The following is a 14,331-nucleotide window of genomic DNA, read 5'->3' as shown; positions in this document are numbered from 1 at the left end:
ACCTTATTACTGAGACAAAAAGGTGACCGTGATCGAAAACGGTCCACATGAGAGGGCATTGTTTGGGCTGGTGTCCCTCTCGCACGTGTGGCCAGTGTTAATGAGCCATAATAGTAGTATTTATATATATATATATATATATATATATTACCTGACTTTATAACTTCTTATATTATTTTAGTGTTATATTCAAACTAGGGTTTCGATATATTTCAAAGAATTGGAAAATAATTACAATGTAATTACAATGTAATTATTTTGATGCCAATAAATCAAAGATTTGTATATTAATTATAAAAATCTTTGATTTATTGGCATCAAAATAATTACATTGTAAATCAAAGATTTGTATAATTAAAAACGACGTTCACTGAATAATGTTGACATTGTCAGTAAGTGCGAGAGGGACACCAGCCCAAACAATGACCTCTCATGTGGACACACTTTTTGACCCAACTACACAATCTAGTTTAATAATTCTAAATCTATGATGAGTTCAGACGGGATATGTTCTGTAAAAAGTCGTATAAATTAAAATAATTAATTTTGTAAAGCTGAGTTTAGACATGCAAGTTATTGCTGCAAGTTTTGAGACAGAAGTATATGCTAGAAAGAGATGCAGATATTTGCCACTCACTCTTACCTATAGTTGCGTCTCAAAACTTGCAGCAATAACTTGCTGGTCTAAACTCAGCTTAACGAGAACAACACACGGGCGCGCCATCTGTCCCAGCTGTGGTGCTTTACTCAGGCCACACGCTATAACCATACCGAGCGCATCGATCAGCCGCTTAGTTCCAACGCGCGCCAATAGATGGCGCTAAAGCTATATTGCGAAACGGGACAATGACGTCATCTTTTTCGTGCATGCTGCCCGTAGTAACGAGTTATTAGACGTTATCACGTCAAAAAGATGCCTTCAAATCGGTTATTCTTCTTATAAATAGGTCCCGGTTTTTAAAAGATTGAGTGACTTAGACTTTAGCTTTAAAATTTTAAGAAATTTTTTATTTTATTTTAACAAATAATAAATATTTTAGAAAATATACGCCCTAGTTGTCAGTATTATTACACATTGCCAAAGCCACACATCTTTTAAAAAATATAGTAACTATAGCAACCAAGGTCAAACAAACAGCGGCAAAATATGTTTCAAAAGTGGCAAGTGTGAATAATGATAATAAATTATTAATAACAGGCATAAAACCCTTACAACATTTTTACTTATGTAACAAAATTTATTTTGTTAGCTTTATTGTTGCGTTATTTATAATTATAACGTTAAGTGTAGAAGTATAGTAATGCGTTTACTGCGTCTTCGTTAAGGAGAGTTATATTTTTTCTGATGGCTGAAGAATGGCTCAGGAGCACAAAAGGATGGAAGCGTTTGGGTATTCAGACAAGGACGGAGAAGTACCATTCTGGCTGGAAGACATTACCAAGTAAAGTGTTTTATGATGATTTATAGAATATTGTCTATAATGTGGTGTAGACATGATTAATGACCCCGTGTTTGTATTGGTTTTTGTGTTCAATAAAGTCATTTAAGTACAATGGTCCACTTCCGCGTTTCAAGGTGACGTTAGGGGTAAACGGCTAGTGTACACATCAGTTTTCTTATAATAAATTTATACGTGCCTTATAGAGCTTTTGACAAAAATAGTAAGAAACATATGTATAGAACTTCTATATTTGCGTATTATATTATATTTGGGTTGCGAGCTTTTATTAGATAATTTATTCATGTGATAAGGCAATATTAAGTGGGTAATAGGTATTATCTTATCATCAATAACGGACGATAGCCTACATCCAGGATCGTCCTGATTAACATATAATATTGCGACAATGACCGAGTAGCTTATAGAAAGTTGTGTTTTGTTTGGAAAGCTCACTATCTCTAATCCACAAACTGAATCACCAAAAAAATTAGGAGAATGCGACTTCTGTAACTGGAGTGCCGACATACAAACTGTAAACAAAACCCTAAGCTAAACCGAAGACATTTGCTTTCGCTTTACCTGCGGTCTAAAACAACTAGGCTGACCGCAAAACCTGCCGCTCGCGCATTACTAGGTAGATACACACACGTTGAGAGGCGTCCCTCAAGTCTCATGTAGGTACCTAATGTACCTATCCTAAAAATTTGGCGTGTGTGGACACACCCTAATAACCTTGCAGTGTTCGCAGGCATAGCGTGTTTTCCCGTTGTTAACCATTCCACACATTGCAGGGAGATGAAAGAGACGCATATCAGAAACAGCAACGAATCGCCTCCCACTCTCGACAAGTCTAAAATTAACTATGGCAAGCCTCAGAATCTCAGGTAAGGCGGAGACTCAGTCAGTGTGCAAATTGGGAGGCACAGAATCTATTTGAATGTTTGCACAACTTTGCTGGTAAGCTCCCAACTTATTTCATCACTTAGCTTCTCGTCTGAGCCGATTCGCAGAATGATGATGATGATGCTGGAATGAATAAAAACTATCCTTACCTATCATCTTATATATTTCTAGACCTTAGTATACCAAACTATGTATTTATTCACCAACATTACGGTTTCCAAGGTTATACAAGTACTTTTATTTTCCCCCACCTATTCCAAATAGGTGTGTTTAAATAAGATTTGCCAAAGAAAAGAAAACATCGAAGCATTTCATCTCGCAGGTTAACAAGAAGAACTTCTCTGGACACCACAATGGATTTGCTAACCAAACCTCAAATGCAGCCGTTGGCCCATTCCGCGGGCACCGTTCGGTACAGTAAAGGTAGGCCATGACTGATGAAAATATAAATTGCAAGGGGATATTAGTTGAGTACTATAATACCTATCTGTTGTTTTACTTAATTTTAGTTCAGTAGTTCTTGAATAAAATGACATTGTCTTCTATTCTATCCCTTTTATCTATTCAGGGTACACCCAGAACGGCCGACGAAAGTACCGCAACAGTCTTCTAGACTGGGACGACAGCAACGGCTCTTCAAACGACTTCTTGTCCGACCTGCTCCCGCACTATGTGACGCCCCGCCACCGCAGGGAGGACCACGACTTTAACGACGTCATACTTGGGGCGAGTAAGTAGAACAGTCTAGTAGATTATCGCGGTTCATCTAAGAGGTCCTGTGACCTGTCGATATGTGACGCCACACCATCGCAGGGCGCACTAGACTTTAACGATGTCATACGTCCCTGGTACGGTTTAGTTGATAAGATTTATTGAACGCTCTTTACTTCACTAGAAGGTGCTGGGTTAATTCAGTCAGACTTCTATGAGAGGAAATTGGACAATGGATATCGACTGTATTATATTCTCCTTCCTATAAGCTTTGATTCTTAATTCGGTTTACTTCACAGGGCAACAAGACATCAAAATAGGCCGAACAAAATCTAACGATACATCATCAAGCATTCACACAGGCTCACTCAAAAAATACACAAGTTACACCACAAATCCTCCAAAGAAACCTGCATCACTAAGTTCCATGTCGTCTTCAAGAAATACCGACACTAAAAGTTCGAATGAATGGTTGAAGGGCGAATTTGTGATACCAGAACTGCCTGAAGGCAGGTTGCTTGAATTGAAGATATACTCCAACTGGGGGGACAAGTACTTGGTTGGGTTGAATGGAATAGAGCTGTTTAATTCGGACGGACAACCAGTGCCAATCGAAAAGGTAAGTTACCCTTTTTTACGACTTCATATCAGTAACTGTGTACCTACCCAAGTATCTCGCATTGCATCACAATATCGTCTGACTCCACTCCACTCAAACTTTTGACCTAGGTCCCTAAAAAAACATATGCTGCCTTTTGGGGTTCATTAAGGAAAGTTCCTCGTGAAGATACTCACTTTAATTTTGTCGTCATTTTATTGTGAATGATGCAAAGAGTCGTCTTTATGTGTTGTTTAGGTATGGACGGATTCAGAAGCCGGCGACACCAAGCACGGTCGCCCCGATGCAATCGTGGATGGAGTGGTACGAACAAGAGACGACCGACATTGCTGGACCACTCAAGTACCGAGAAGTGCACCCGTAGTTCTTAGTCTACTCTTGGCTAACTGCGCTACTATTGCTTTGCTCAGAATTTGGGTATGTGACTCTTTAGAAATAGTTTGATATTCCTTCCAATATTTGTTTAGAAATAGGCGTTATCTCTCAACTCTTTCGGCTTATTTGAGGGTATTTTTCAGAACTATAACAAGTCCAGAATATACTCTTCACGTGGGATTCGCTTAGTGCATCACATTAGAATCTAGTGATTAGATTTTACTATTATGATTAAGACTTATGAATATAACCAAACCACAAAATTAAAGTTTTGAAAAAACCCCGTCCGCGACATAGTAGACCGATTTTCATGAAACATGGCTAAGAACACTCCCGACTTACTCAGCTTTCAGAAAAAAAAAACTAAATCCAAATCGGTTCATCCGTTCGGGAGCTACGATGCCGCAGACAGACACACTCACTGACAGTCAGACAGACAAATCAAACTTATAACACCAAGTCTTTTTTGCGTCGGGGGTTAATAAAGGTTGCTATAAACTATTTTATTTATTTATTAAGGGTTCCGTCAGATATTTTGCTTTCCAAAGGGGTTCCATGAGAAAATAAGTTTGAGAACCGCTGTTGTAGGTAATTGACATCGACAATTAGACATAGATAATCTACAGATATAGTTCACTACATTACTTGAAATGCCTTTCGGATTTAAAGCGGCACCAGCTATGTGACGTTCTGAAAAGACATTCGAGACTGCATGCAGTTTTAGATATAAATTTCCCTTTCAGACGATCCTCTTCACAAAAGATCCATCAATCCTCGAAGCCATAATGATCAACGATAGAAACTTCCAAGCGCTCATGCGGGACAACGAGCCCAGCGACATCCCTGCCGACATGAGGCCCCCAACAGCAGATGGGAGGGACAGGCTTAGTCCGATGCTGAATGAATCCTGGGAGGAGCAGAAGGAGATCAAATACGTGGCCAAGAAGATTAAGATAACGCTCATGTCGACGTGGGGGCAGAGGAATCTTATAGGGCTAACAGGTATGTTTTTGCGAACTTCAAAAATCTGTTTCAGTATGTACCTATAGCTAAAAAAAAAACATCACAATACCTTTTTCCATCTCCAGGAATCGAAATCCTCTGCTACAGCTCTACCATCCACATACACCGCGCCTACGCCTACACTTCTCACATCTCTGAAGACCGAGTAGATCCTTCCAAATTGCTGGACTGCAAGAGCCTCTTCAACGGACGCAACATCTCCACGGACTTTGAAGATATGTGGTGCACGAATTTTGTATCGGGGAGCATGTTCTGTCATATTGTCATGGAGTTACCGGAAACTAGTGAGATTACATGTGAGTTGGCGACCGCATTTTCTGTGTAGTACATAGTATTTGCCATCTTCGGAGATAGCTCCGGCCCATTCGAATTGTGGGACTACGGGCCCCCTCACATCTAGCGTCTCGCGAGCGTAGCGTCGGGCCAACTGTATGGCAAGGCCTTTTTCCATACAGTTGGCCCGACGCTACGCTCGCGAGCCGCTAAATGTGAGGGGGCCCTAAGATAGTAGAGCGCTGGAGTATCGATCCAGAGGCCATGAGTCTCACCCAAGGCAGTAATTGCCCATTTAAATTTATTCTAAACCTGAAGGAGCCTGTTTTATGCAACATTTCTACTGACTTCTGGCGATATTTGGTGCACGAGTTTTGTAAGAATATTAGAACAGCGAGCATAATGACCTGTTCCAGGTATTCGCATCTGGAACTACAACGCCAACGTGGACCTGTCGTATATCGGGGCAAAACATTGCCGCATCTCCCTAGACGGCAATCCTCTCCAGACCCACCCGATATTGCTTCGGCGGGCACCTGGGGATACCTGCTACGATTACGTACAGCAGTTCGACTTGCAGGCTGAAGACCGGTAAAAAATATTCCTTTAAATTTCTTCTTCAATGCCAAGTGGGCCTGTCATACATCGGCGACAAGCACTGCCGCATCACCCTAGACGGCAATCCTATCCAGACCCGCCCGATATTGCTCCGGCGGGCCCTTGGAGACACCTGCTACGATTACGTACAGCAGTTGGACTTGCAGGCTGAAGACCAGTGAGGAAAATTTCTTTAGATTTCTTCTACAACACCAAGTGGACCTGTCATACATCGCCAAACACTGCCGCATCACCCTAGACGGCAACCCTCTTCAGACCCGCCCGATATTGCTCCGGCGGGCCTCTAAAGATACTTGCTACGATTACGTACAGCAGTTGGACTTGCAGGATGAAGATCGGTAAGAAATATTCCTTTAAATTTCTTCTTCAATGCCAAGTGGACCTGTCATACATCGGTGACAAGCACTGCCGCATCACCCTAGACGGTAATCCTATCCAGACCCGCCCGATATTGCTCCGGCGGGCCCCTGGAGCCCTAAAGATACTTGCTATGATTACGTACAGCAGTTGGACTTGCAGGCTGAAGACCGGTGAGGAACATTTCTTTATAGATTTCTAATTTTCTACTATAAGCCAACCTGTCTTACGTCGGTGCCAAGCACGGTCGCATCTCCCTAGATGGCAACCCTCTTCAGACCCGCCCGATATTGCAGGCTGAATACCGGTGAGAATATTTTTTTAGATGTCTACTACATACTGTACATAGCTAAGGTGGACCTGTTAATCGACGCCAAACGCTGTTGTTACCCTCCAGCCGTTATTTAGGAGGATGTGTAAAACATTATTTCCACTAACATTTTTTAGGGTTCCGTAGTCAACTAGGAACCCTTATAGTTTCGTCCGTCCGTCCGTCCGTCCGTCCGTCCGTCCGTCCGTCCGCGGATAATCTCAGTAACCGGTAGCACTAGAAAGCTGAAATTTGGTACCAATATGTATATCAATCACGCCAACAAAGTGCAAAAATAAAAATGGAAAAAAATGTTTTATTAGGGTACCCCCCCTACATGTAAATCTCTCGCCCCTACATGTAAGCTCGTTGCCAATACCTACATGCTAATCCCTTATTCTATAAGTTTTACTACGAGAAAGATTATGATACTTGTACTCAACTTGTTACTCAACTTAATAAATGTTAATGACGTACTGAATGGCTGACGTACTGGGGGCTGATTTTTTTTTTCATTCTAACCCCAACGTGTGATATATCGTTGGATAGGTATTTAAAAATGAATAAGGGTTTTCTAAGATCGTTTTTTGATATTATTAATATTTTCGGAAATAATCGCTCCTAAAGGAAAAAAAAGTGCGTCCCCCCCCCTCTAACTTTTGAACCATATGTTTAAAAAATATGAAAAAAATCACAAATGTAGAACTTTATAAAGAATTTCTAGGAAAATTATTTTGAACTTGATAGGTTCAGTAGTTTTTGAGAAAAATACGGAAAACTACGGAACCCTACACTGAGCGTGGCCCGACACGCTCTTGGCCGGTTTTTAATAAATTCCAATTAATCCTACATCTTGTAGTTATCACAATTTTCCCATTTCAGGTTAGAAAATCCAAAAGAACTAGACTACCCAGAGCTCTCCTTCAACGCTGGAGAACTGAGTGCGCCCACAGGCTTCGTCTTGCAAATCAGCATATTCTCCACCTGGGGCGATGCGTACTACGTTGGACTCACGGCAGTGGAACTGTATGATCCTATGGGGAACCTCATACCTGTCACTGAAACCAGTGAGTGAACTTACCTTTTAGTAGTGATACAATGTATTTTCCTGAACCGTCGCACTGGACTGGCAGACTTCGGCACAAGATCGGCCGAAGTGGAGGCATACACTGAGAGGAAAAGTGCAAGCTTTCGAAGACCAGAGGCGTGTGGATCTCGATGCGAAACGCGACGAGTTAAAGGCCCGACCACCTGCGGTCATAGATTACAATTTCATGCTGACCTGCCGTGAGTGTGGTCGCACATTCACGGCAAAAATAGTCTATGTCAGTCACCTGAGAGCTCACGATCGTCGCTCTCACAAACCGGTACGTATAAACCAGCCGAGGCCGAAACTGGTGTTGATTTTACTGAACATTCCCGTATATTGGGTAAGAAAACACAAAAGACCACGACTTGCAACACAAGCCATCTTGAGCTTACCGTGGGACTCAGTCAATCTATGTAAAAATGATTAGATTAGATTAGATTTCTTTATTTCATGATAAAAATTATACTATAAATTTGCTACATGTCAAAATTATGTTTATCTTCTCATCATGATCGTCAAAAATTACATAATAGATTCCAAATAAAAATAATCGTGTCTCCCAATAAGGATCGTCATTTACAAAGAAAGAAAATACACATGCCAAGCTAAATAAAATTAATAAATTAAGTTACAATATCATGAAACTTAATATAATATTTATTTATATTCACTGCTGTCGTCCTCTAATAGTTTATAGACATGCCTTTCGGACTTACAACTGCACCAGCTATTTGATGACATTTACATTTGCACATGGCGGTTGATACTGATGTTGTGTTGATGTTTCCTTTAGACGTGTGCGCGCACCCGGCGAGTGTTAACGTGTTGGACTCGCGCGCTCTGGACGTTCGGACACCGGACAAGTTGGTCGACGGGGTCGTCTCATGTGACGCGGCGCACTCTTGGCTCGCGCCCATACTGCCGCACACACTCAACAGGTGATTCCTAATAGTAATTATAGGTAATTCCACAGATTCTTCGTAATTGAAAGTACATACTGACTACTGATTATCGATTAATTGGCAACTAGAGTGAGAATTTAACCAGGCAGGCAAGCGCGGTCGCGTGATAAACGATATAACGTCAGACCGTCCTTTTCGCACTAACGGTAAAAGCAATAGTGACGCGATAAAGTTTATCCAACTAGTAAGTAGATAAGTAAATATTCTTTATTGCACGATTTTAGCATTTTACATGTAAAAAATATACAGAATGCTACGCCCGCAGTTAACTTTATAAGGTACTGAACATACACGTGAATTTTTGCAGGGTATTTTTCGTGTTCGACGCGCCAGTATCAATTTATGGCCTGAAGATATGGAACTACGGAAAAACACCCTCGAGAGGAGTCAAAGAATTCGGAGTAAGATATTTTTCCCCTCACTAGCTCGGAAACACGTGTTTTGTCCTTTAATACCAGCGGGTAAAAACGCATTTTATCCACTAGTGGGTAAAGTAATTTGGCCTTGAATAAAGTCTAATTAACTGCTTTAAAATTGATAAAAGTAGGTGAATCTAGTAATAAAGATGATTTACCACCTGTGGAACTACTGGAAGCAGTGGTAAACGCATTTTTTGCGTTGTAGTTTCCTCGCTATAGTGAGGGGAAAAGTTTTGTGTTACACTCGGGTGCAAATGTATTTTACTTCTCGTGTGTTAAAAAACTCGCAAGTTCAGGATTCTATTCTCGAACCACTCGCTTCGCTCGTGGTTCAACTATAGAATCCTTTCACTTGCTCGTTTTTCAATTCCACACTCGGCGTTAAAATACAACTTTGCCCCCTTGTATAACAAATAACTATTGCATTACATCATATTATAACGTAATTCATTCATCCACCTTGTCACTTGCACGAGTATCTAACTGCATTTGCAATGTAAGGATAAATTTACCCACTCGTCTTCAACGGACGCCATGTCGCATCTAAAAAGACACCACTCCTTCCAAGACATCAATTTAATCCTCAAGGTCATTTTGTGTTGAAAAATTTTAACTACTCCAACAAATAAATACTTGAATAATTTTGCAGGTGCTGATCGACGATTTGCTCCTGTTCAATGGCACGCTGGACTGCGCGAAGCCCGGCGACACGATTGCACCTCAGTGGATCTGCTTGCAGAACAACGATGATGACTCCACGCCAAGGTACCTATAATTTGCTTCAAACCTTAGCATCTTAATCAAAATGCCTTTAGGCGGGTCCACACAGAAGATATGTCCCCCTAGCGCGTCAAACAGATAATACAGACATGCCTCGGCCGAGGCAGCTTGCGCATTTTCTTCTGTAGATCGCGCTGTCTCAACTCATCGAAATTGGACATTTGCCACTCACAAGCACATTGCCTCTGGGTCTGCGTGAACCCCCGCCAACTTATTTCTTTGTGACCAATGACATTTGCCACGCACGTGATCCAAGTAGTGATAGTTTGATGGAGACAAGTACGTGTTTGTTGCAGCCCCCCTCCACGCAGCACCACTTCAGGTTCGCGCACCGCCGTGGACCCCGCGGCGCGCCCCTACACCGGCGTCAGTCACCACAGACAGTGACATCAGCAGCAATGAACGAATGAATGAGTCAGTGAATGAACGTGCGGAAGCCGCGTACAGTGCGTGAGAAAGGAAGAAGACAAGTCCATTTTGCGATTACAGGTCAGTTCACGAAAGTTAGCATGAATGGGATAAACGTACAGATGTAGTACGAAAAGTTTTGCCTTCGTATTGTCACGGAAACGTACGTACGTGTCATGCTATTTCAGTCAGTCTCAGTACAAGATGTACTGACATTGACTGAACTAGCATGACACGTTTCCGAAAAAATACGAAGGAAACCCTTTTCGCACTACAACTGTAACTGATTGTGTGGGTGACACTTTCAGCGGTATCCAGTCGTAACTGTCAAGAGCCACAATTTTATTCGAAAATCTGTCACACACTTCATTCACTCATTCATTCCATTCGTGCCAGATCTAGCGAATTGACCTGTACGTCCAATACACCCGAAAACCAAAGGCCCTTATAAAACTGGACTGAACGCGTATGTTTTTAGATTACGCGCACTTTTAGCCGATGCCCTCATTTGAACACGAAAGAATAGAATAAGCCCCCGTCGACAACAAAACATTCGACTTAGTAACAGATGTGTTTTTGTTTCTTGTATAGGTACTGGCAAATATGTTACCGCAGTTTTAATAAAGATCAACTTTAATAATCCGAATTGAGTTATAGGATAGGTAGTCCGTTTCTGTAAAGCATATGGTAGCGCAGACATACGTTTAAATAGATCTAATTACTAATAAAATTGTCTAAAATCAAATCTTAAATTAGTAATTATAAATCAACATAGTTCAAATTCAAATAAGTAGACTGCACCAGCCAAATATTAGTTTTTTCTTTATATACACAACAAATTAGTCTAGACTTAGGTTAAGCCAGGAAATAAGTTATTTGTTCATAATTAAGTGATTTTTTCAAGTATTGATGTTCAATGTTTAGTCAAATAGACATAGTAAGTGTACAGTATCGTAGATAAATTCGTTGTAACCTGCGTTCCCGTCTAGATTTTTTGTACCAATAATAAATCAATGATTCTTAAATTGTGTTTATTTTATACCTACCAGGATAACAGACAGGGGTTTTCCTAATGGCGTGATTTAATGAAAAGTTAAATTAAACAACAGTAATTATATTCAGCTTAATTTTATTGTTAGACATCTAACAAATCACAGACTATTTTGTTGCATTGCACTACTGAAAAATGGTTGCGAGTCAGAACATAAGATACAATAACATAATATCAAATTTAATACTGTTTGTTTTCAGATATATTATGGACCCCAAATTTTGTTAGTGACTGCGTTTTTGTGTCACTCTAATTTCGTAATCGTATTAACAAGAAAATTGGGGTTTATATTCGTTATCTGTTTATCTGATAGCAATTTATTTTTGTCATTAAACAAAATCTCTGTGCTCGCAACCCAGACTACGACTATTATTTTAATTTGGTGCATGTCTTTGTAGATATGGCATTATAAACATATAAACGCGATGTAGTTACTAACCAACCCTAAATATTTGTGAAACTTACAACTGGGGAGAAAAGTGATGCAAATTCATTTAGCATCTGTTGGTGTTTTTTTGACGTAAATATTTTTCCTTTTCGGAGTTCCACAGCTATATCGGAAGCTCAGACTTATATAAGTTTCCATAATATTTTTTAAATTCATTCCGTTGCATTTTTTTTCCATTTGCACCATATCTCTCCACAAAGTAATTTAACACTAGGAACAATCAAATTACAAACATGACTAAATCATTTGTACTCTACGAGAGTCAACTACTTTATGTTATTATAGCGAAGGCATCTTGGAAGTTATATTTCATTGTTGATATATATTATTAACATTGGTAATTATAAAAAATTCAATACGCTAACTATCGATCAACAATATCTCATATCAGTCTATCAAGCCGAATTGTGTGTCTGTTTATGTACGGCCATTGAATATCACTTCCCAACTCAATTTTCGCGGAATTTTATTCCCGCCGAATGTTCATTTTCCCAACTTATCATATTGTTTTATTTGCCAACCTCACGTTTACCAACTTAACATTTAGCCTTTTTCTAAAAAGCAAACTTTCATGTTGTCGATTGTTTTACTTGACGGAATATACAACTAGTTGTGGATGATGTTAGAAATGATTTGTAATTTGTCACTAATGTTTCTCGTTACATAAAATCCAAGTTATTTGTCCAAAAAGTTGTTTTGAGCAAGTGAAACTACTTGACAAATGGATAAAGTCTGCCATAAGACTGGATAGATTCTAATAATCTGCTTTAGGTACAATAATTCTACCAATTGAAAAGTTGCCATACAAAAGTTGCTAAACGTTAGTTGTTAAAAATGAAACTTCAAGCGAAATGTTGGTTGGCAAATTCAACCTCAGCCAAAAATAGTTCTATGAAAAGGCAGAACACCCTATTTGTAAGACCCATATTTTGAAAAAAATAAATAAATGTATACTATGTTCTTATTTTTTTATGAACTTTGACATTGTCTTAAAAACATTTTTGGAAATTTTGTTTTGATGAAGAATTTCTAAAATGTAAGAGCGATTTTAATTTTTAAAACTAATTAAAAGGCGGAAAAAGTTTTGACCAAAGAACCAGTTTTGGTCCTAGAATAGTTTCAACTTTGATGCTAAATATCACAGAATCAATGAGCTGTGAAGTAATTAATTATGGGATACTAGTTTGCTTAGAGATGATGCGTAGAGAATCCCTTAAGAAATGTCGATAATATATCGTTGAAAAAATACAAATGTTTGCAAACAACGGTGGCTCTATATATTTGTAACTGTAATCATTCCATGTCAGAAGGAAGTAATGAAATGTACAATGGAGGACAAACAGAAATGAAAGCGCGAGCGTAGCAAGCGCTAGATTTTTTCATTATAAAAACGCCCGCCCCTGACCGTTTGATCCTAAGTGTAAATTCGCCACTGGCAAGGACCCCAAAAATATAGTACTTTTGCGTACTATATATCTTTCATATAAAATATAGTACGCTGGGCCAAAATATAGTACAGTACTATATTATATAGTACGGTTGGCAACCCTAGTCTGGTTATCAAAAGTACAAAATTCAGTATTAATTTATAATAGAACAGACATTTTTTTTAATATACTAATCATCAGAAAACAACAGCAATCGAGATAGAGCATATTGATATCAGTGGCCAACACTGATGGTAATTTCTCTTTCGTCCAGATTGCAAAAAAAATCATAGTTTACGTTGTTTTTTACGCGATTAAGTCCCGTTTACAAAAACGTTTAAATCAGTGTAAAAACATTGTTAATATTACAAGATTGAAATAGAACAAACGATTTATTCGTGAACACAGGCAAGACAAAATACACATAATAACAAGACAGAAAGGAATGAAGTGCCACGAAAATGAGCCTCATTTCAGCGTGTTGCTGAAACACCAACCGCTGAACCATTTTCGCATATCAATTTTCTATCTAAGACACACAATTGCCCTACATCTATACCAACCGGGAACGAAACGACAGTACCAGTCAAAAAGTCCATATTCGACTAGCTGAAGAAGTACACGGAGTCGAGTACGCTGTCCAGTTTGAAGTCGCCTTGCTCGGGACTTTCCTCAGGGAGACTGTTTACGCGTTTCTTGTTCGGCGCTCCTAATGTGCCCCTTCAAGCTCGCTGGAACAACAAAAAGAAATAAGTATAGTCTGAATAACTAAATTTGTCTGCATAGTATAGTAATATTAAAGAGTACTATCGTATGACCCTATTGTCTGTCCATAAGAAGACAAAAACTATCGGTACTCACCTCTTTCATTTGGGCGGTTACTAGTGTATAAAAAATGTGACAGACAGATAGACAGAGTCGCAACATAAAGGGTTCCGTTTACACTTTTTGGTACGGAACCTAATAAAGAGGCAGTAGGACTAATGTAACCCAAAGCTTCAAGTGCACAAAAAGCATTAGAAATAATTTCACAAGATAGAAAACGTAACTGTTCCGCTTCTTAAACACGTTGAATTTTTGTTAATGTATTAACCACATCCTTTTAAAATAACCTT

At 39.4% G+C, this 14,331-nt stretch overlaps 2 protein-coding genes across 2 annotated transcripts; both read left to right on the top strand.

Moving 5' to 3' along the window:
* Positions 1-1,333: 1,333 nt before the first annotated feature.
* On the top strand, positions 1,334-4,259 carry LOC125231375 (katanin-interacting protein-like). Its single transcript, XM_048136819.1, has 7 exons — positions 1,334-1,442; positions 2,234-2,326; positions 2,668-2,768; positions 2,914-3,075; positions 3,356-3,675; positions 3,913-4,092; positions 4,194-4,259. Exons 1-7 carry the CDS (start codon positions 1,357-1,359, stop codon positions 4,257-4,259), a joined length of 1,008 nt encoding a protein of 335 aa, XP_047992776.1. The 5' UTR covers positions 1,334-1,356.
* A 540-nt stretch (positions 4,260-4,799) lies between these two features.
* Positions 4,800-10,930, top strand: LOC125231404 (katanin-interacting protein-like). The gene is made up of 8 exons (XM_048136851.1): positions 4,800-5,052; positions 5,139-5,369; positions 5,763-5,937; positions 7,514-7,698; positions 8,515-8,659; positions 8,991-9,084; positions 9,752-9,867; positions 10,179-10,930. The coding sequence occupies exons 1-8, from the start codon at positions 4,836-4,838 to the stop codon at positions 10,267-10,269; spliced, it is 1,254 nt and encodes a 417-aa protein (XP_047992808.1). The 5' UTR covers positions 4,800-4,835; the 3' UTR covers positions 10,270-10,930.
* The last annotated feature ends 3,401 nt before the right edge of the window (positions 10,931-14,331 follow it).

Source organism: Leguminivora glycinivorella, chromosome 11 (assembly GCF_023078275.1).
Source record: "Leguminivora glycinivorella isolate SPB_JAAS2020 chromosome 11, LegGlyc_1.1, whole genome shotgun sequence".
Taxonomy (NCBI): domain Eukaryota; kingdom Metazoa; phylum Arthropoda; class Insecta; order Lepidoptera; family Tortricidae; genus Leguminivora; species Leguminivora glycinivorella.
Note: the sequence above shows the minus strand (reverse complement) of the source record. Positions and strands in the feature narration are given on the sequence as shown.